Raw genomic sequence first — 22,455 nt, 5'->3', positions numbered from 1 at the left:
AACGGCACAAATTACATCAGAAGAGATCTTAATCATATCCTTAAATCATCTAAATCTCATAACAGAGTTTCTTAGAATTACTTTCAGGAATGAAAATAAGCCCCTCTGTTGAATTTATGACACAAGTTTTCCACTTACAGAACTGAAGTGGACATCGCATGGGATTTTATAGCTACCCTTGAAGGATATCATGAGCAGATGTTCTAAGTGACACACCTGGCACAGAAGCACATTTGTCACGGCCACTGTCTGCAGGCAGAGAAAGGCAGTAGGACTTGTTCACTTCAAGTACTCTGTCTACTGCTCAGAATACACACAGCAGATTAGTGCACAATTCTGCATTTCTCCAGGGATTGAGATGTAGGTTGCTCAGAAGACAAGCTTTGTAACATCCAGCTTCTCCTAGAAACCCCTGGAGCACTTTGAGCTGGGCTTTTATGTACAATAGTAACTAAAAGGTCAGGAACAGAGCTGGGGAAAAGTGGGGAAAAAAGTGGAAACTGAGACTGAACATTAAGAATAATAAATTTTCTTACTAATCTACAGGATATGGCTCAACAGTAATTCACATAAAGCCTCAATTATTTAACTTGCAACTTTATTTCAGTGTAATTCATTGGTATAAAGTTTAATACTAATTATACAGATACTGGGGATTTCCAGGGAAATTTATTTTGTCCTTTTTAGTGTCTTTTGCCACTTTGTCCTCAGGCATGTTTCAAGAGGACTAACACTACATGTGTACCTTAAATTTCTGTACAAAAGCACTTCAAGTCTTTGTTTTGTTCTTCTGAGTAGGATGCCCAAAACATGCATATGATAGACAATATAACGGTCAAGGAAATGTTTCCCCTCTTTAAACTAAGGCAGTTAAAACCCCCGGAATATTGATTGAGTAATTTGGAAGAGTAAAAAGGCTTCCTTAGTGCTCATTTATTCTTTGAGCAAGTAAGACACACCCTCTCGGAATTATCAGATTTGATAGCTGTCTGCACTAAAAAGACAAAGATTGTCAAAGACAGCATTTAATTATATACATTTCATAATGCCACTAACTCATCCACTTCTGAATAAGAACTCATCAACGTTAAGAACTGTGTAAACCCACATGCAAAAATTGCCATAGAATTTTTTAAATAGAACCAAATTGGCAAGTTTTTGGAAAGGATATTTCAATGGTTAAAAAAAATTAATAAAATGAGCACTTCAAGTAACTTAAATATCTTCAGCAAACATGTCCAGCAAGAGACTCTCTGTAAAAGAAATTGTTCTTAGAACAAAAAGCTAACAAATGGCTATTTAGCCACTATTTTTTCAACACAGTGGTGGGTCTGTGTGAAACATTTTGTCATCTAAATAAAGCAAGTCCATTACAATGTTAAAAAACATACATTAAGCAGGACTGATTAACTATTGCATTTCTGTATTTACAAAAGTGCTTAGCATAACAAAATTATCTAAAAAAATATAAACTTTACCAATATCATTTGGTTCTATGTGTGCTCCTAGATCTGCACTTGGAAAAAATAGTATTTACATTGTTAGATTTAGATAAGTTTCTATAATTTTTGAAGAAATTTAACAAAACTCCCCCCACAAATGGACCCATATCTAAGTTAACGAATTTCATCTGGCTCATAAGAGAGCAGGAGCAAATCCTTGAGTGCTGAGCAGTACAAACAATTCTAGCCATTATCTGTGGCATTAGACCCCAGAACTGGCTGCCGACAAATTGGGCAGGTGGAGTTTTCAGAAAGCCAGCGATCAATACAATGAATATGAAACTCATGCGTACAAGGTAACTGCCTTAGCTTATTCCCTGTTGCATATTCATTAATGCAAACACTGCACGTTTTACTCCATTCATTTTCGGTGTGAACATCCCCATAGTTCCGTGTAGAAAGATTGTCAATCTGCTCTTTGGTTAAACCTCTTAAACGATCATCATCATCATCCTCATTCAGCAGGAAGAAGTGGGCAAGTCGAAGGATGGGCAGCGTTCCGTTCTCCACTAGGTTGTTTGCATCTTGAGACTGCCTGTTGTCTTGGTTCTCGTGATTGCGCCCAGAGCGTTGACTACCACCCCTCTGTCCATTTCTTTCCCTGCTGCCATCTACTGCGTGTCCATTTCTAGACAAAACCCCACTGGGATCACTGCTGTTCGCTGAACTTGAGCTATTCTGTGCATCCCCTAAGTGATGGCTGCCTCTTTGCACTTCTGAATTAGATTCAGTTTCCATTAAAGAACTCAGTTCTCCAAAGCCTGTCATTATCTGTCTAAGGATTGATCGAAGAGCCACTGATGAAGGTTCCCCAAGCCCAGTTTCTGAAATCCGACGGAGAGGTATCCGTATAGTGCTAATGTAGGTCCGAATACCTGCACGTTCGGAGCGGGATATCGTGCGCCGAAACCCCCCACTGTCACTTTCAAAGGTAACTGTGTTTTCTGACATTCCTACTCTAGAACGAGTTCTACTGGCAATGCTGTCCCGGTCTCTGTTTTCTCCAGGACGAATTCTTCTCACCTGAAGATCTAGTGTAATTGTAGGGTGCCTTCTGGCAGCAGCTACTGGCCTACCAGGTTGTTCCTCTTCCGAAGTTGTTCGTAAGGATGGGGCTACACTGGAAAGCTGGGGAGCCTGAGTGTTACCTCTTGCTTGCTCGGTAGGCTGTGGAGAAGCCTGAGCTGTTTGTCTCCTACTTCTGTTGACCTGCTGTGCATTTCTATCCTGCCTCTGACCACGTTCCTCAGAACGAGCAGCATCACCTTGCCTTTGCAGCGGGGAGCGGCTTCGACTGCTTAGGGTAGACCTCAGCCGCAAAATTTCTAGTCTTTGGTTTGTATTCATCCGGACATTAGTTCTAGCTCTACCCCTTCTGACCCCTGGAGAAGTACCTCTTTCTGGCATTTCTCTTGGTTCATCAGCAGCCACGGAATTGTTTCGTGTAGTACTATTTGTCTGGCCTGTCAGCTCCCTCGTTCTACTCCTGAGCCTCCCTGAGACTGCATGAGAGACTATTTCTGACCTTAATGCCATGGCACGTCTTAAAAGCCTGGTCCTTGCAGCTTCGTTGTTTGCCTCTCTTGCAACCATGTTCCTTGTCCGTGGGGCTACTGAAGTGCCAACTAGCTGACGTCTTCTTTCTACGTACAGTCTGGTAGCATCTATATCAACATACTCCTCACCAGAAGTTTCAAAACTGTTATGATCATGATTTATATTGATTTCGAGACTAAAGCGAAACTCCCCACTGTTTGGATTCGTTCGACTCACAGCTCTCCAGGTTTGGTTCCCACTCTGCCCACTGCGAGTGGCGTTTCCTGTGCGACGAAATGTGTTAAGCCATTCAAGCAAAGAGTCGCCGTTGGAGTTTTCCCCAAGAACTTCAGAATCTGAGAGAAACAAAGAATTGCAAACATTCATACAACTGCATGCTCTGCATAATACAATGCACTCCAAATCCTCTTCATTTGCTAGGCTCTGACTTCAGACACAGTACAGGAGCAGGGCATCTAACTTGCTACGCTAATGTACAGAAATGTGCTCTACGTAAAAATGTCAGCAAAACTTACCAGTTCAACCTGGAATTTTTGTCTCACCAGCAGACTCACAGAGAAATTAATACACTCAGATTGTCTCCTCTGAGCCAGTAATCAGGTGGTCCAAAGACGGCTGTATTTCTCCAATACCTGCCACTTGCTGAAGTTAGCAGTTTGAGAATATTTTAACAACTCATTTTGATACAGCAGGAAAAAGGAATACCAAATCTTGTCTTCTTTTGGAAAACATTTTTAAAAAATGTTTCCTATAAGCAGTAGGAATCATCACAGAATCATTAAGGTCAGAAGGAACCTCTGGAGATAATGTAGTTCAACTCTCCTGCCAAGGCAAGGTCACCTAGAGCAGCTTACACAGGAATGTGTCTGGGTGGAATGCATGGTTTAAACAGATTTTCTCCTTTTGTGCAAATATACTTTTTTCCTATTACAATACCCACAGCTCCATTTTCAAGCCTTCTCCAGCTATACACTCAGGAACAGATAAAAGTGTTGTGGTTAGGGCTAACTATGTGTATAATTCAGGCCAGTTGTCATGATCACAGTGAAAATTTTCCCTTTAAGGGATCAGATTAAGTTCTCCCTACTCCATCATCTCTGTGTCCAGGAAACCTCCCCTCCAAGAACTTTGGTATCTTCATTTCTGAGCTGTCAATTCCTCTCCCAAATCTGACTAGAACTGGCCAAATGAGTAAGCCAATATATCTGGGGAATTGAAGACAGCGCATAAAACACAAGCCTCGCTTGACTAAAACAAATGGAAATGAAACAACCAAAGTGTCAAAACAGTGGAGAGATTAACTGTTTTCCAATTAACTTCATTTTCAACTGCTCTAATACATGATAAAAACCTCTAAGAACTGAAAAAATAGTATTTTGATGCTATTACATTTACTAGCAAGGGACAATGAGGGAAAAAGGAGCAAGTAATTTGTGATTAACATAAACGAGTTCTCATCAAGTATTTCAAGTTTGGTTTTGCATCCTTAAGAAATCTCTCTTAAACAATCCCCACAGGCACATTGAAATAAAAAAGAAAGATAAATGAGACTCTCTTAAGTATCTTTACAGAACACTACTTATGCACCACATACTACGTGTCTACATATATGAATGAAGAATGTTTACCTCCAACAGTTCTACCTTCACCTTCTCTGTTATCCAGATGAGACTGCGATGTCAGACGCTCCTTAGCCCCCTCCAAACGTTGCTGCAACTCTTCTGCTGTTATTTCTCCTGAATTAATTTACATTTTGATAACACTGTTAGATAAGACACTATTATTGCCTCTACATAGCCATGCAGAAATAACATTTTCTATCTCAAATGAAAATCTTCAGAAGACAGACAAAACTGATGAAACCATAAAGAAAACAGCACTCATGTGAGATCACAATGCAGATATCAGAGGAAGTAGGTAGCACAGTGGAAGAAAAAGATGCTGAATGTGTTGACAGTAAGCCAGCTTCCAGTAACACTTCAGAGGCCCCCAAAATTGCCACACATAAACAGATATACTTGAATGTACCAAATGTTAATTATCTGGGTTTGGACATTCAAATGCAGCATGTTGGTATACAGGTGAAGTGTTATCCTTGTGTTCCATATGAAGGATTTTTCCCTTTCTACAAAGCCACAGAAGTCAGGCTGCTTGAGTCACAGTACCCCACGTGGTGCCTAACAGCAGGAGAGTTACTCCGATACACTCCTACTGAAGGTATGCACATCTTACCAGGAGTGCCAAGCAGGTTTCGGTCCCTCATTAACCTGTAGTCCTCCTCGTTGAGCTCGTTAATGAACTGGTAATAGGCCTCCTCCCTGCTGAGGCGCTCCAGCTGCCGCTGTCTCTCACCTTCGCCGCTGCGCTCCCGGGAAGGCGCCTGCTCATTGCCATTTCCCGCACGGTGTCGGGAGCGATCCATAACGATAATGCCAAGCTGTCCTGAATAAAACCAGAAGATTAGACTGCCCGGGAATTACAGGAAGTATTTACCTGATTTGCAGTCAAACATCCCCAGCATTTTCAAAGAAATTAGTTTATTAATAGCTAAAGATTAATAAAGTGAACCAAGCTCCATGTTATTTGCCAAGACAACAGGGTAGTTTATAATTCAAATATATAAATACTTGTAGCTTGCTGAAAAATAGTTTCAAGCCCCCTTCCTCACTGAAAGGGTATACTGGTTGGTATGGCAACTTTAAAATAAAAATGCAATGACACGTTGAGGTTTTTTTTAGCTAAATAATGATGCTCTAGAAAGTTAAATGAATTAACATAAAATTTATGTCCTTTCTCTCAAGTAAAATAGAACAGCAGTGGGGAGTATTTAAAAAGCTGAAGTATAGCTAAAACCATGGTTTTCTGATTATTGTACTGCAATTACCGTGCAGACTTGTTACAACCCCAACATAAGACGACATTAGTATTTTCATTGGTAATATCACCCACATAGTGTACAGCCTACACATTTCTTTTTGGTGGAATGACTCTTCTGATGTTCTTACATTATTGGTATATTTTGCTTGCATTCTCTAATCCAAGGCTTAGCTAGCAAAGAGACATCCATCTCCAGAATATGGGGTAAAAGGGATGGGCTGTACTTTTGCCACAGTTCTTCATCACTTACCAAATATTGAACCAGCGGGACCACACTGTTAGAAGGCAAGAATAACCTTCAGTGTCCAACAGGTATCATCTCCATTGATTTCTGTGTCATTACCACCTCCCTCTGGTTAGGACTCAATCCTCAGACCACTCCTCAACTTTCCTATTTTCTAAAGGAAACCTGTTTTTCCACTCTCTATTTGAAAGACGATAAAGTGTCCTTTCAATTGCACTTCCTGTTTAACAAAAGGCACCTGTAACACCTGCTGAGGCAGACACCAGAAAAAAAGAGATCACTTCTCTAAAGAGATCATCAAGCTAGAGAAGCCCCAAACTCACTGCACCAATCTGCTTGCCTGTGGGTAAATGCCCGTTTTATTTGTTTGTTTTTTGTCAATTTACACACACATAAAAGTCACTTCAAGTTTAGATTACAGGGAAAACACAGAAAACAGCATTCTAAGCACACTTCTGATCAATAATTAGTCTTCACAGGACAGGCGATGAGACAACAAACAGACCAAACCAATATTAGAAATACATTAAAAAAAAAAGCAAATCTTTATCAATACTGCAAACAGATACAAAAAAAATCAGAAAATGTATTTGTCAACAGCAGAAGCTGGCATACATTTAATATACCTTTTTTACGTTCTTTGTGGGATCCATTCTGATGTATCCTTGGTTTCACTATTTCCACACCTCATGTTACTTCCCCCCACCAGCCCCTGTCCCAGGTAACTGCACTTCTAAACACACTTCTTCCAAATCAGCCATCTTCCTCCTGTGTCCTACACTACATTTTGGCGCATTTAAAATCTTCTCTCCCAGCTCTAACTCATTTAACTTCAAAAAAATTAAATCTGAGTATCTTCCCTTCAAGACATTTTCCATTCCCATAATATTTTTTCTCTTTAATCAATGTTGTCCTCTTGGCTCAGTCTCACAAGCTGTAGATAATTGCTGACTACAATTTCCTACAAGGGCTATGTTCAAATCAGGTCACCTCCCTATCACACTTCTAAACACAAATTTCTCATCCAGCTCTTCCTCTTACTACCCTGGCTTCCTCACAGCAAAAGCAGTTCCCACCCAACCCCCAGCCAGCACTATCATTACCTTGGCAACATCCATCCTGAAAGCTACCTAATTAACACTATTACCATGAAAATGCCCAATCCAGACTGCGCTGAATACTGAAGTGCCTCTGTCCCAGGGGACTCACAACTTGACACAGGTGCAGCAGGGACAGGGGGAAGAAGGAATGATAAAATTAATTCAGTTTCACGTGAGGTTGTCTTTTAGACAAATGCCTTAAAACAACATGTGGTTGCTTGCCCAACAATGACCATTCTAAAGGTTAACCGACTTCCCAGGTACATCACTGTACTGCTGCACACAAGAAAATTCCACATATATTCTTTAGATAACAAGTCCATCACATGTAGTCCCCCTCAATCTAAATTTTAAGTGTTGTTCAAAAGATAGGTTCTTTAGTTATCAGTTATCCACAGAAAATCTGGAAATCTCTTTGATTTTGTGGGTAGTTAAGGAAAAAAAAAATACTCTTTTGTTGACAACTGTATGGTAGGATGATTAGTCACACTCCTTGAATGACTCACTTAGAAACAGTAAGGAGTGTGAAGTGCTCGATTGTCCCATCTGTTTAACACAACTCCACGGATGACAACTACTATCCCTATGCCATTAAAACTAAGTACTTTGGCACCTAAAATGTTTTAGAGTTGTTAACGTTGAAGGGTATTAACTGTATCAAAAATGAAGTACATTGCACTAGAATATTTCTGGGTCTTGAAAAGTTGAAGGGCATTAACTAGTAAAATGCAAAAAACTGAAATCCAGTTATAACTTGGATTACTCTTCCTTTGCAAAGAGGCAGGGGTCGCATGCCAACAGCTTATGTTTTCTAGCATTTTCAACCTAAGACTTACTCATTTAGACCTTCATTCATGATTACTCTAGCCTATTCTTTAAGGTTTACGACTATTTTTTAATATCTACCTTATGCTTTTAAGTTTCAGCCTGCTTCCCTAAAGTACTACCTCCGATTCAATTAGGTATTCATTTTCTGAAAGTCTACCACCTGATTGCAAGGCGACTACGGAGTTTAACTGAGGAAACCTCCCCGAGCTAGAGGGCTATTTAGCATTTCTGTCACACTACAGCCTCCAGGCAGGATGATCTCACCGAATTCAGGAATAATAAAAAAAATTAAAAAAAAAAAAGGGAAAAAAAGAAAAACAAACCCCAAACCGAACCCAGAAACCCCCACGCACAAAGCCTGGGGAAGGAGGGGAGGAAGGAGACAAAACGGGAGAGTCAGAAGGTAATGAAAACACCGCCTCCGGGACACCCAGCCGAGGGCCCGAGAGTGGCCGCCCGGCCCCGCCCCAGGCCGGCAGCAGGGCCCGCAGCCATCAGAGCTGAGGCAGGCCCGGGACAGGGCAGCGATGGGGCCGCGACCCCAGGCCGCGGAGCCGCGAGGGCTCCGGGGATTGATGGAGCCCTGGGGCTCGGTCCTGCCCCGCCCCCGCCTGTTGCCGGGGGGACGGAGCGCCGTGACTGACGGGGCTCCTGCCCAATGTCCCGGCCGGCCCGGGCCGCCGGCCAATGGCAGCAGCGCCGGGCAGCCCGAGCCCTCCCGCCCCGCTGCCCCCGGGCTGCCCGGCCCGGCCCCGACACGCACCGCCCCGGCCGGACCCACGGCTCCCCTGCCCGCGGCGGGCCGCGCCACCCGCTGCGGCAAACCGGGGAGGCGCCCGTGCCGCCGCCTGTCCCGGTGGGGGAAGCCTGCCGAGAGCGCGGCCGGCAAAGCCCGACAGCCCGTCCCTGCCCGCTGCCGGCGGCGGTGCGGAGCGCCCGGCTGAGTCGCGCAGCGCCCCGTCCCTGCCGGCGGCAGCGGCAGCCGCCCCCGCCGGGACACCGACCCTGCGTGTGCGAGCGGGGCGCGCTCCAGCTCCTATTGCCGTCCGGGTGCCCGCTCCAGCGCCGATTGCGGTCCGGGTGGCTGCCGGCGCCGCCGGCGCAGGTTCCGTGCGCGAGAGAGGGGGCGGCCCCCACCGCCAGCCCCGCCCCCCGGCGCGCAGGCGCGTTGGGCACTGTGTGCCGCCTTACATAAGGAATGAGATTGATTAGGGAGTTAGTTTTACGTCTGCTCCTTCCTTCCCAGGCTGCCCGCCGTTTTAAATGGGACGCTTTTTCTTCTTCTGTTACTTTGCCTCCCTTTCTTCCCTTTTTGTTGACGTTTCCTTCTGCAGGAAGGAATCTCCCACTGAACTTTTTCTAAACTTTTTCCAAAAATTATTTTCAAAAAATTATTTAAAACTTTTTCTAAAATTATTTTCAAAAAATAATTGCTGGCTGCCGTCACCTCAAGCCGCGATTTTAGTGATTTCCATTTGCAGAGCCTTGGGTGGAAGTTCTCCCACGCGAGACGCAGAACCTCTCTCAAGGATTTGCCGCTGTTAGTTGGGGGCGCCCTGAGGGCACCCGCAGTGTGGGGCCTGAGCCGCTTGTGCGGGTTTGTCTCCACACACCTTGCACAAACTCCCTAAATCGGCAAAATGAGGGGATTTCCCCAGTAGGGTGCTTCTGTGTGAAACCTCTGCCTCATCCCTCTCACGTCCAAACGGCTCTTGTGTTCAAACTAAAATAAACAAGAGTTTGGGTATTTTTTGTGCAACTGGTCTCCCACAAAGGAGAGCCCTCAGTAATGGATGAGGTGCGAGGAAGAGCTCAGGGCCCCTGTCCAGGAAGATGCTTTTACAACACACCCAGGATTTCTTTATTCTGCTTAAGGAAAAGAGTTTGCACAAATGTTATGTTTAGGTTTGGTGGTAGTTTACATTCCTGTTCTGGCATTACATGGTTTCCCTGGGACAAACTGAAGGCTGGGACAGATTCTTAACACTGAGGCCAGATCAGGAACTACTCTTTGCTCACTGTGTTCAGAAAATGGCAACCTCTTTGTTTTTCATGTGCCTTGCCACGGTATAAATAATTAGTATTCTATTATGATTCACCTTGCCTGAAGCAATTAAAATATGTCCTTCCTGGAGATCAAATTTATTTTCATAATAAAAGTCAGAGTATATATACTATATACATACATATATATATATATGTATATATAACTTTGTGTGTGTATATATATATATATATATAAAAATTATGATTTTTTAATGTTTTCCTCTCACAATCTACTTTTGCTAATCATTGTTCCACAGTGAAACACAACATCTTCTCTGGTATCAAGCCCACATACAGACTGTTCATCCAGAAGGAAGTTATGATTTAGATGGGTGAATAAATGCATATTTCCATACCAAAACCTTATACTGAATTAGTTTATTTTCCACTGACCCGCTCTCCAGCACGGAATTTGGTTTCCATGTCCTGTTCATAGTGATGTTTCACAACAGCACACTATAACTAAGTAAATTACTTGTTCATTTTATGTTGTGTTGTTAATACAAAATTACAAGAATAAATCTTAAAATATTATTGCACTGTAGCAGTGCTGTCCACAGTGAAACTCTCTCTTTGCAACTATAATAAAAATAGCCTGTGGAGGGCAGCAAACCTCAGGCAATTGCTAAGTTTTGTAATAAAGAATTTGAGAACCTGGATTTAATTTGATTGTTCTGTCTTTTGGGTTCTTTAGAAAGTAGCTCTATTCTCAGCATCCAGGGTTCCAACATTCAATGTATGCAGTGTGTCAAAAGGATGGGGCCAGGCTCTTTTTGGTGGTGCTGAGCAATACAACAAAGGGCAATGGGCCCTTTAAAACTGATGCACAGGACATTCTACCTGAACATGAGGAAGAACTATTTTACTGTGCAGATGACTGAGCGCTGGGACAGGCTGCTGAGAGGGGTTGTGGAGTCTCCTTCCCTGGAGATATTAAAAAAGTTGTTGGACACAACCCTGGTTAACGTGTTCTAAGGGACCCTGCTGGAGCTGGGAAGTTGGACCAGATGACTACTGTGGTTCCTTCCAACCTGATCCATTCTGTGATCCTGTGAACACAGAAAACTGAGTATCAGGATGTGACTACTTCCCTTTACATGGCTCTTGTTTGCCTGTGTGTGGAATACGATGCTCAGTTCGGGGGTCTCCAGTAGAACAATCCTGATATGGAAAATTCCTGATGAATTGGAGTGAGTTCTGCTGAGTGCACGAAGATGGTCCTGGGGTTGGAGTACTCACCATGTGAGAGAGGCTGTGGGCCCTAGGACCTCTTCCAGCTGGGATAATGGGAAGCCTGCCAATACTGACAAGGAGCTTACTGAAAAAAGAGAGGCAGGATTTGTATTGAGAGAAGGACAGAAAAATTCACCTGGAGGTCCAGAGAGGCTATGGAATCTCCCTCCATAAAGGCTTAAGTGGGAAAACCCTCAAGCAACCTGAATTTAAGAGTAGCCTTCTCTGAGAAGGATATTGTCCTAGATATCATCCAGAGTTCTTTCCAACCTTAATATTTCTATGATTATATGAAAAAAATATAAAGTTATATTTAATTTCAGGGTTTATTTCCTCTCAGGCAGGGCTTTTCTCAGTAACAAAAGTGACCATGGGTTCATGGCCTGAATTTTCAAGGTTTGCAGAGCAGAATCAGAGAATCACTTAGTTTAGGTAAGACTTTTAAAATCCAGCCTAAGCCATTAACCCAGCACTACCCCACTAAACCATGTCCCCAAGTGCCACATCTGCATGTCTTTTAAATACCTCCAGGGATGGTGACAACTGAATCTCTGTCAGGAGCATAACATAGGCTGATTGTTACTGTAGGTGGTCCAAATGTCTGGCAAACAGATGTTTCACTGAATGCAAGCACAACTCTCCTATACAGCACCTGGATCCAAAGGACTGATGTATGTTTGTTAGTAGCTTGCACTCCAGCCAGAATCTAGGATGCTTTGTTAGATCAATTTTATAGTAAAATATAGTTGAGTGGAAAAAAGCCCAACACATTGCTTTACATAGGAAACTGTTTGTAGAATCAGCACTTTAGTTATCTGTATTAAATAAACTGCTTTTTTAAGTGCTGCCACTCAGCTCACTCATCTGCACATAAAAATTGCAAGATTTCTGAAAAATACTCAGACTGTGCAAGTATGACAGTTAATTTTTCTTTACATACAGAAAAGGAAAAAGTGCCACCACATTATTGTCTTGCCTTCAGCTTTCCCTGGACTAAACAAAAAATGGAAGATGTATAGCACTTTTTCAGTCAATATCAAGCTGGGAACACTTCAGTCACCACTAAAGAATGTCTCTATGGGGATATGGGAAAATTTTAGCAGGTAGCTACAGCTTCATGAAAAGCTTTCTGAAAAGCAAAAGTATGCTCAAATTGGGCAAATTAATAAGTGGAATGAGCAGACATTCTAATGGCATGGGGAGACTGTTGTAGCTTATCTACTTATAAAATACACAGATGAGAAAGCAAAAATATTAAAGTTTACTTTTCTTTATTTTTATTCTAGTTTTGAAGACTGCAAAACAAAAAGTAAGTAGCTCATTGTACATTTCCCAGCCGTAAGCTTTGCTTCACAAACTTTGACTCTAGCACTAACACCATGGCCACAAGCATGCAAACCCACACCCCTTTGGGGTAGATTGTTTTCCTGTTGTAATCTTAAAGTGTTCCTTATTGTGAGTTTAGAATGGTTTGTTCCATCAACCCCCTTCAGTTTCCTCAAGGGTTTTGCCCTGAAGTTGTTCACTATTATTTTCCCACCTAATCTTATGTCACTCCCCATGTCAATCTCTTGGCACTCTTGGCATGGGCCAGGGCCAGGAGGTGGGAGCTAGCCGGAGCATCACCAAGTGACTGCCCGTGTCAGCCCCTCCCAAAACCAGCTTTGCTCTCAGTATTGAACCTCCCCTGTCGTAGTTGAGATGGTCACAATACAAAGCAACACTCAATTTTCAGAAGGCTTCAAGGTATGCATGCTTTTTATACATTCTTACAAAACATAAGTTTACACTTTACTCATTGGTCAGGAAAGACAAACAAAGTGCTTATTGAAATAGACAGTTGCAGATTTCTCTTATTTGTCCTTCTCTCTTTCTTGGTTTCTATGTCAACGACCTTGGTAGGAAATTCTTTCAGGGGTAAACATGGATTGTCGTATCAAAATTCTCTCTGGCTCACAGAAGTGGCTGTAAAACTTCTTCCACACACCCATCCCACAGGTGACAGCATTTACTTATTGTCACTATCCAGCCTGTTCCCAGACAATCCAGGCTTTCGCCTGAAAGACAATTTCCTGAAATACATTCAGAAGTGTTTAATGGTGTCAGTCTTCCTTGACTACTGTCCTCACTGGTCACAGCTCACTTTGATAACTGTCTCCAACCCACTGCACGTTACCAGTGCTAACATAGTAACAGTGGCTTTCCTGTGGAGAACTTGGACATCCTTCACATGTGTAGTGATGCCAGACAAAAAAAGGTCAAAAGTGTGTGTGTTCTGGGCATATTAGGAATTACACAAACTCAGAACAGAAGGATATGCTAAAGCAAACCATGACTGTTGTTAGAGGAAAAAAGAGGAAAGCTCCAAAAATCCAACTTCAGCAGGATGTGTTAAGCATATATTTTTAAACTGAGTCCTGAGAGAGCATGAGAGAAGGGAATGAAAAACAGGCAGTAAGAGATAAGAAATCCTCTCAATTCAAAGGGCCACTGTGGGGACGGAGACCTGAAAGTCAAGAATACCAGGTCCTGATTGTGTCTGTCTTTTGAAGAGCAGACCACAAATTAAACTTTTCCTTGAAATTATATTACACTGTCACAGATTTTTTAAATTAAGCACAGAAAGCGTGCATCTTTCCATGAAAGAGAGTTAAAAGTTGACCTTGAAATGTCAATATTTATTTTATAAATATTATAATATTTATATATTTTATAATAATTATAAAAAGAGCCAAAGTGTGCTTTCTGTTTCAAATATCTCTTGAGTTGGGGACCATACGTCTGAACTGGTAAAATGAAACACTGGTTTCAATGTAAGTACCTGAAGTGAAAACAGAGCGAAGATGCAGCAGGTTTACTCATTCTGGAAGGCATACAATTCAAATGGTATGTAAAACTAAGGAAAGAAACATTCAAGCAAATTTGTAAATATTCTTAGAACAGGACCCACAATCTGGAAAAGAAGATATCTTGGTTGTGGTTTTGATTTCTCAGAGTTTGTCAAAGTATGGAATTCTTTCCAAATGTTTTATGCAAATGTGAAACATAGCACAGGTCGTCAGAAAATGAATCTGGATTGTCTGTTCTTGTATTCCTTCATGATCTCTTTCCTTTCTACGCAGACATTGTTTGTCTTCCACATCCTGCAATGTTTCAGCTCGGGCAGGACTAATCCCAGCCATTAATTACCATGCAGTAACTGGATCCATGTGGAGGAGTTTGGATGTTCATTGCCTCCACAAAAAAGTGATTAATAACACAAAGAAGAGTACAAAGTTACAGAAATGTGGTTATTGCTACCTCCCCTGCTGATAGGACTGAGGGTAGTGAGCAGGCCAGAGGTACTGTATATGGTGGGTTTGGCCATGCAAACTTGGTCCCTTATGGTCCCTGAAAGTCCCCAAAGCCAAGCAGTCCCTGAAAGCAGAGATGGGGCTGAGATGGATGAACTTTGTGAAGTGGATGGCATCTTCCAGATTGTTTGATGTCTGCTGGGCTGCCCTGACCTGTTTCTGTTTGGTTGGTATAGTAAAGTGTTGGGCAACGTTCTAAAATTTAGTTGAGTTGCTGGGCAAATAAAGTGTAATTTTGCTGCTTCTCTCAATTGCACTTACTTTTTGTAACACATGCCTAATTGCTTTATTCAACATACATAATATCCCTAACAACTACATAGCAACAAACTGAAAGTCCAACTGTGGGCATCTGACATGAGTCTGATTGAGTGATGCCAGCCTGGGAAGCAGGCATAATCCCCAATTTTGAGTGCTAATGTGTAAATGAAAATCAAGACTTATAATTGAAAATTGAAATTATTTTAGACGATTCCAGAATGTTGTTACTTCTTTCAGGAGCCCTCATGTTCCATGATATCTCTAAGTTAGGGGATTTGAGTGCCTCCTTATTTACTCAATGTGCTGTATTCTTGACGTGAAACGTGAAGCATGCATGCATGACTATTAAAAATGCCAAAAGCTGGGCTTTAAGTAGGGATTGCTGTAGCTTTAGTTTAGTTCCAAGCTGCCTGTTCTACAAAATTACCAGCTGACTTTGTGTTGGGTGGGTGACTCTGGCTCTGTCAGCCAAGGAGGGGAATTGGGAAATGCCCAGTTACTGGTCACATACAAGGGCCTTGCTAAACACAAGAGTTTTTGTATTACATCCCTATAGTACAATGCAGGGCAACACCGATAAAGGGAGGAAATGACGAGAGGAGAGGACTCCATGCATATCAGAAGGCTAATTAATTACTTTATTATACTATATTATTCTGTGCTATATTACACTATATTACATTACATCTAAACTGAATCTGCACAAGCACTCAATTCCACTCAAGTGCCCAGAATCTCGTGACTGCTGACTGACAGTCTGCACACGCGCTTGGACCTGATAGCCAAGGAAACAAAACACCAAAACTTTGGGTAAACAATCTCCATATTGCATTCAATTTTTGCACAAACACGGGCGCAGCACATGAGATAAGAATTGTTTCTTCTTTCTCTGAGGTTCCTTGCTGCAATTCCCAGAAAATATCCTTGGGAAGCTGTGCCTTGCTTTTCTCTCTGAAGAGAAATGTGGCCACACATCCCGACTCGTCTCAGCAGCCACACAGAGCAGGTTTGTCAGCACTGTGACATCCATCTGTGTCTTGAGTGCTGTAAGCAGGCTGGGACACTACAATATAAGACATTAAGCTATTAGAAAGTGTCCAAAGCAAGGCAACCAAGATGGGGAAGGAACGGCTGGCATCACTTGGTCTGTTCAGCCTGGAGCAGAGGAGACTGAGGGGAGACCTCATTGCAGTCAGCAACTTCCTCATGGAGGAATAAAGAGTAGCAGGCACTGATCTCTGCTCTGTGGTGCCAGTGACAGGACCAGAGGGAATGGCCTGAAGTTGTGTGAGAGGAGGTTTAGGTTGGATATTAGAAATAGGTTCTTCATCCAGAGGGTGGCTGGGCACTGGAACAGCTCCCCAGGGAAGTGGTCACAGCCTGACAGAGCTCCAGAAGTGCTTGGAAACTCTCACAGGTCCATGGTGTGACTCTTGGGGTTGGTCCTATGCAGGGCCAGGAGCTGGACTCGATGATCCTACTGGATCCCTTCCAACTCAAAATATTCTGTGATTCTCTGATTTTGTCCATGTTCATAGTTGCAGAATTGTCTTAATTATAGCGATGCTAAGAGATGCTCAGAGCAGCAGGGACTAGCTGCGTCTGCCCTCGCCAGCCTGGATCGAGCCGGGGACCGGGATATTCACGGTAGCCGAGGCCCCGGGAAGGGACCGAGCGCGGGTCGCGGCGGCTGCTGATGGCGGGCCCCGTGCCCCTCGTGCCTTGCTCACGAACTACAGCTCCCGGCATGCAGCGCGGCCCGGCCTCCCTCCCTCCGCCTGTACTACACCTCCCGGCGTGCGGCTGCGCCCGCAAGGCACGCCGGGACGGTCCCTTCCACGTGGTGCGCTGCCCGCGGTCGGGGAGGTGCCCGCGGTTTGCGACGTCCGTTTGCGGCAGCGCGCGCGGGCGCGGCCCCGAGAGCCCGCCCGGGGACCGGCGGCGGTGCCGCTCCTGGCGCGGGGAAGGGAGGGACGGAGGGAGGGAGCGCCGGGGGCTGGGGCTCGGAGCGAAGGGAGCAGCCCCGCCGCTGGATGTTCCGCGGGGCGGCGCGGGGGCCTCCTCCTCCTTCTCCTCCTCCTGCTGCTGCTGCTGCTGCTGCCGCCGCCCGGTGTGTGCGGCGGGGCGGGGCGCGGCTGCCGGGGGCGGCGGCGGCGGATCGCGGCGGGCGCCCAAGATGGACTATGACTTCAAGGTGAAGCTGACCGGGGAGCGCGAGCGGGTGGAGGACCTCTTCGAGTACGAGGGCTGCAAGGTGGGCAGGGGCACCTACGGGCACGTCTACAAAGCCAAGCGCAAGGACGGGTGAGTGAGCGAGCGAGCGAGCGGCTCCCCGCGGGACCCCCGGCCCGCCCGCGCCCTCCTTCCCCCGGGCGCCTCCTGCCCCGCAGGCTCGTGTGCCTCCCCCCGCTCCCCCGTTAGTGCTGTCCTTTCTCCGGCCCTGCCGGATCCCCGGCCGGCCAGCGCCTGGCTCCCCCCGGGTCACTGCGAGCCCCTCAGCGCTGTGCCGGAGTCGCGTTTCGGTAGCGGGTGGGCTTGGAGAAACAAATTTTGTGCTCGAGGAAGACCGTTCCCATAATGGATTCTCGTTATGAGTAAATCGGTGGCCGCTTCTACCGTTCAGCTTGACCATCGGCTTCATACAACGGTTTTTTTTTTGTTGTTTTTAACAATGCCTTTTTAAAAATATGATTTATTACTTGTAGTCACCATTTTGGGTCGTCTTGCTGGCTGCTTCAGAAGCCAAAGTCTCCTCGTGCTTTTGGGGGTTTAGAATGCTTTAAACCACCTTTTGTATCTGACCACTTTTTGTTCTAGACCTGAGTAAATTAATTTCTTGGCATAAACGTTTTGAAGGAAGACCGAATGAAACTGTCATTTAGGTTTCCCTCTTCCGTGACATGGCATCACTTGCTGAACAGCGGAACAATAGGAAGTAGGGAGCAAGAGAAACGGGAGAGGCAGGGGTTGTTCCTGTAGCAGATTCTAAATTTTGAATTGCATCCAGTCTTTCTCTTAAAGTCTCACCGCAGTGGTACTCTGTATGCTGTCACTCCAATAAGGTGCATTTCAAAAGTCTGGCTATTATTTTTACATTGAATAAATAAACTTTTAAAGCAGGCAGTGGTCAGTCATGGCCAAAATACGATCTGGTTGTGTTTACATAAGCTTTTGATTCTAGAAGGAAATGCTGTGGCTATTACCTAGAGAACAGCTGTAATGAAAATGGTTGCATCTTGTCTTCTCTCTGTCTTAAACATGCTGATATTAATTGCAGCGCAGTTACTTCAGCCTGAATTTTGTTTAATGGTAGGAGTCAGGTAACTACTTTTTTGCACAACTTTTATATTTGAATCCTTCCGACTGTTCATAGGAAAAAATCTTATCTTGCCCAATTTCTTTCTATTCTGGGAGGGCAAGAGGAGAAAAAAACCAGTTTTAAGTGTGATAAGCTGTTGCCTCAGGTCTCCTTATATGCAGGCACAAATGCTCCTGATATACCCAGCCCTGGTTTCTCTGCCCATATAGAGATCTGTAATATGAAAAATAAGTCGAGGTACTGAAATATAGGGCTACATTTCTAATGTTTGTGTCAGGCAGCTTTGCAACTGTTCAGCATGTTGGGACTGCAGCAGCGTGTAGGGAATTCAGCCTGTCGTACTGCTGAAGCATTTTGGTGAAATTATCGGTCTGCTTGATGTTGTTTGGGAGAGAATGTTTGAAAATGCTGCTCTTTTGAGAAATTACAGCAAAAATTGGAATTGTTTGCTTGGCAAATGGATAGTTGCTCAAACATGGTTTTACAGTAGGATGTATATGTTTTTAAATTTTCACTCCTGTTGATGAGTGGGTAAATCAAGGTATGATATTTGATTAAAGTTTAGGGGGAGGGGGAAGATAAGCAGTGTGTATTGTCTCCTTTTTTCTTTGATTTGCTGTTCATTTAGTGCCTTGTTTCCCATCCCTTTCTGTAATACTTCCCATTTGCCCTTCTGATTTCTGAAAACTTTTTCTTTTAAATATCCTGTGTAATTGCCCTTGGACAAAATATGTAAACTAGAAGCATCCATAGATGCTTTTGTAGCTTGTAATACATTTGTACATATGTGATCTTAAATTACAAGGGTGGAATTAAGATTGAATGTTTTGTTTACATCCTTTTATCCAGAGGGAATCAATTAAATCAAAGAAGCAAATAATAACATTTAGTAATAACATTTAATGTTCCTGAAGCTGTAGCAATGGATGGATGTTATGTCCTGTGGTGGGGTGTTCCTGCAACAGAGTTCAGTATTTGTTTATTAGTACATGCATATATTCAAAACATACTCTTGCATTGTTTTAGTAATGGTAAATGATGATGGATCAATAATTTTTCAGTTGTTTCTAGAGTCTATACAGCTCAAACTTTATTTTTTATATTTCCCTTGAGTTTACAAGCGTTGTTTAAACTTTGCTCCATGATTCTGACTCTTAATTTAAATGGCACAAATCTTCTAAGATATGGTAATTTTTAGAGTACTTTGAAGAGTGGCATGCAGGACTGCAAATACTTTGTTAACAGTATTGTTTCAGATTTTTCTGAAATGACATCTTCTACTATGGATGATGAAGAGATAGAAGGATCACGAAAACCCCTGAATTTTAGTGATTCAGTTTGTGCTAATGTATCTTCTAAGGCCCTTGGTTATAAAACCCAGTTAAAGAATACTAGGAGCAGTGTCTGTAGTGCAACTGCAGTATTCACCTCCTTTATTTTTTATTTTTTATTTTACTGCTTTACAGGTTTTACAGCTGCCTCTGAGGTGCAGTAAGGCAATTGAAAACTAGATAGCAGCTGTGTATCCTAGTCCTAGGAAGTTAATTGCATCATTGGAACTACACAGGAGTATTTTGGAGGGCAGTCTTTCAGGAATCTTGATGGAGTGAGAATCCTTCTAATGAAGGAGAGGTGTCCTGTGGTATGTGTGCTGGTGACCAGATGGGAGCGTAACCAGGGTTTCTTTCATGCCTTGCTCCAAGAAAAAAGCCAGTGCAGCCCTGAAGTGCCCTTTGCCACAAGGTGAGGCTTGGGGTCCTTACTGGTCCATCTCAGAGGATCACCAGGCACAGCTCCATGGATGTTTCTCCTATATTAACTGCCAAAGTTGACCCAACTGAACCCAAACCAGCTGAGTGACATTGTCAGGCATCATAATTGAGCTCTATCTGATGTACTGCCTGCAGCACAATGATATTCTGGAGTTTTTATTTTAATCTCTTCTATTTTAAGTTTGTGGTCTGTCTAGGTGGTTGAATCTTCCTCGCTTTTTATTGGATGGTGGTGTCTTTTTCATCAGTGCAGTACCTGCAGTGGGCTCTAAAACCTGCTTAGAGCAAAATCTGTGAACTGATGGGGTTTATTTTTATAGCAGAAAGATGTACAAAGAAGCATTTGACCCTAATGGGGTTTATTTTTGTAGCAGAAAGGTGTACAAGAAGGCATTTGACTCTAATGGCATGCACTGGGAAGGGAACACAGGCATGGCATGTTGAGCATCAGTCTTCAGATAAAGGAACTGTTGCTCATCTCTAGTGTTTGTAGGATAGTTTACCTTTTTTTTTTTTGGTCCAGAAAATGTCAGTTATTTCCTGCATAAAAGTTGCTTATGTGCCATTTGGGTGCTCCCTCAGGAACGCTGCTCGACCCTGCTAGTAAATCTACCTATTTGACTTACGCAGGACTTGTAAAATATGCCAGCAGTTTTGGTTGCGTGAACTGGCATGCAGATCTACTGTTTTTACTTTTTTTTTCTCTGCAGCTCCCTGGGAGCTGAGTGCCAGTCACGGGCAGACTGAGGTGGCAGGACACTGGAGTCTCTGGTGCAAGCCTGGCTGCCCAGCTTGTGCAGCACAGGAGGTACAGCCTGTCCTGGGGCTGGCACCATGTGCTGAGCACGAGTTCCCAGGCTTACTGGGATTGGTCTTCCACTGCTTTCTTGGCTCTCCTCTCCCTTTTTATGGTACAGCTATAGTCAGAAATCTGAGAGAGAAGCCTATTCTGTGCAGGAAGGCTGACTGTTTCAGTGGCAATTTGGAGTGTTTCCAAATAATAATTTTTCCTGTTTATTGGATGTGGTTTGGATGAGAATAAGAAACTACTGAATGTCCCTGTTAGGCAATATCTAACTTTTTAATTACAACAGCAAAAAAATTATGTAATTGAGCGTCTTGAACTGTAGCAATGTTCACTGGTGCTTTATTGAAAGCTTTCCTAATCTCTTCAAAAGAGACTTGAGTGGTGAGACCAAAGATGGGAAACCAACACTAAGTGAACTGGTGCTGTCGTAGTTGTTGTCAGGAGCTGTGAGAAGTGATGTTGGTCCCAAACACAAGTGGAATTGGACTTTTTTGTTTTTGTAATTTCAGCAGTTAAGAGTTCTGTGTTGGAAGTATTGCTGTACGTGGGGGAGCAGATTGTTTAATTTGAACCTACTGCCACATTGTAATTGGCATTATGAAAATACATCTTGCATGCTTCAAGCAGTCAAATCTAATCTACTTTTTTTCTCCCCTTGTGGGTTTGTCTGAGTTGTAAAAGAAGCAGGATGGTGGAAATCTAGTAGATGTCCAGTAAGTTATTGGGTTGCATAATCTCTAATGTGACATTAATTTCTACCTACCAGTTAAAGGATATTGCAAGAATTTTGATTCTCTCTCAGAAACTCTTGTATAAAGAGAAACTGAAGGGATGAGGAATATTTCTCTTGGAAAATAGAGAAGGCAGAACTGTTTAAGTTAGACAAAATAATGAATGGTTTGGGTAATGTGCAAGATTCTTGTGCTGTTCTTGTTTCACAGCATTTGAAGATGGGTGACCCGGAATGTTTTCAGAAAACATAAAATATTTTAATGCAGTGTAGATAAACTGCATAACCTATTGTTGAAGGGAAATGATAAGAGCATGGTGTCTGTTCTGTAATGTTGTCAAAACCAGTCACTTCTGACCATTGTAACTGTAGAAGTTCAGGTGCTTGCTTAGAGATCAGGCCAAGCTCTGTAATGGATGCAGAAGAACTGCTTTTGCTTGCTTCAGGAATTCTGAGTTTTGGCGGTGTTTGTTTTTTTTTTAACACTAAACTACTTTCTGGCCCTTCATAGGATGGTTAGCAGATGAGTTCCAGTTTGTCTGTGTTTGTGTGTATTGATTGAGTTATATTGGATAAGTAATCACTTACTTTGTCAAGTTCTAAATCAAACTGATATTTACTGAGAGGTACATGTCAGATTAAGTCTTTTTCTGACTTAGAGATGGGGCAGCTGAGAAGCATTTAAAAAACTTTTATTCTATTTTTAGTGTCATATGAAGGATGAGACAATACAGATGCTACAATTTACACTATTACAATTAGAAGCTATTTCATAATTATAATATGTTATAAGCATTTCTTGGCTTTGAGAATTTTCTACACATT

General features: G+C 43.1%; 2 protein-coding genes across 6 annotated transcripts in view; one reads left to right on the top strand and one right to left on the bottom strand.

Annotated features, from left to right (window-relative positions):
- Positions 1-620: 620 nt before the first annotated feature.
- Positions 621-9,228, bottom strand: RNF6 (ring finger protein 6). 3 transcript variants are annotated; one of them, XM_030960263.1, is made up of 4 exons: positions 9,113-9,228; positions 5,292-5,501; positions 4,688-4,795; positions 621-3,394 (listed from the first exon to the last, which is right to left on the bottom strand). In XM_030960263.1, exons 2-4 carry the CDS (start codon positions 5,479-5,481, stop codon positions 1,686-1,688), a joined length of 2,007 nt encoding a protein of 668 aa, XP_030816123.1. In that variant the 5' UTR covers positions 5,482-5,501; positions 9,113-9,228; the 3' UTR covers positions 621-1,685. The 3 variants fall into 3 exon arrangements, with proteins under 3 accessions (XP_030816123.1, XP_030816113.1, XP_030816131.1); XM_030960253.1 differs by having other exon boundaries at positions 9,019-9,133; XM_030960271.1 differs by lacking the exon at positions 9,113-9,228 and adding an exon at positions 6,807-6,895.
- Positions 9,229-16,989: 7,761 nt separating this feature from the next.
- Positions 16,990-22,455, top strand: part of CDK8 (cyclin dependent kinase 8) — a 69,054-nt gene continuing 63,588 nt past the window's right edge. For all 3 annotated transcript variants that reach the window (XM_030961046.1, XM_030960960.1, XM_030960874.1), the window contains exon 1: positions 16,990-17,305. In XM_030961046.1, the coding sequence (XP_030816906.1) occupies positions 17,178-17,305 (128 nt within the window). In that variant the 5' untranslated portion in view covers positions 16,990-17,177. The remainder of the gene's footprint in view (positions 17,306-22,455) is intronic.

This window comes from Camarhynchus parvulus, chromosome 1 (assembly GCF_901933205.1).
Source record: "Camarhynchus parvulus chromosome 1, STF_HiC, whole genome shotgun sequence".
Lineage (NCBI taxonomy): Eukaryota > Metazoa > Chordata > Aves > Passeriformes > Thraupidae > Camarhynchus > Camarhynchus parvulus.
Note: the sequence above shows the minus strand (reverse complement) of the source record. Positions and strands in the feature narration are given on the sequence as shown.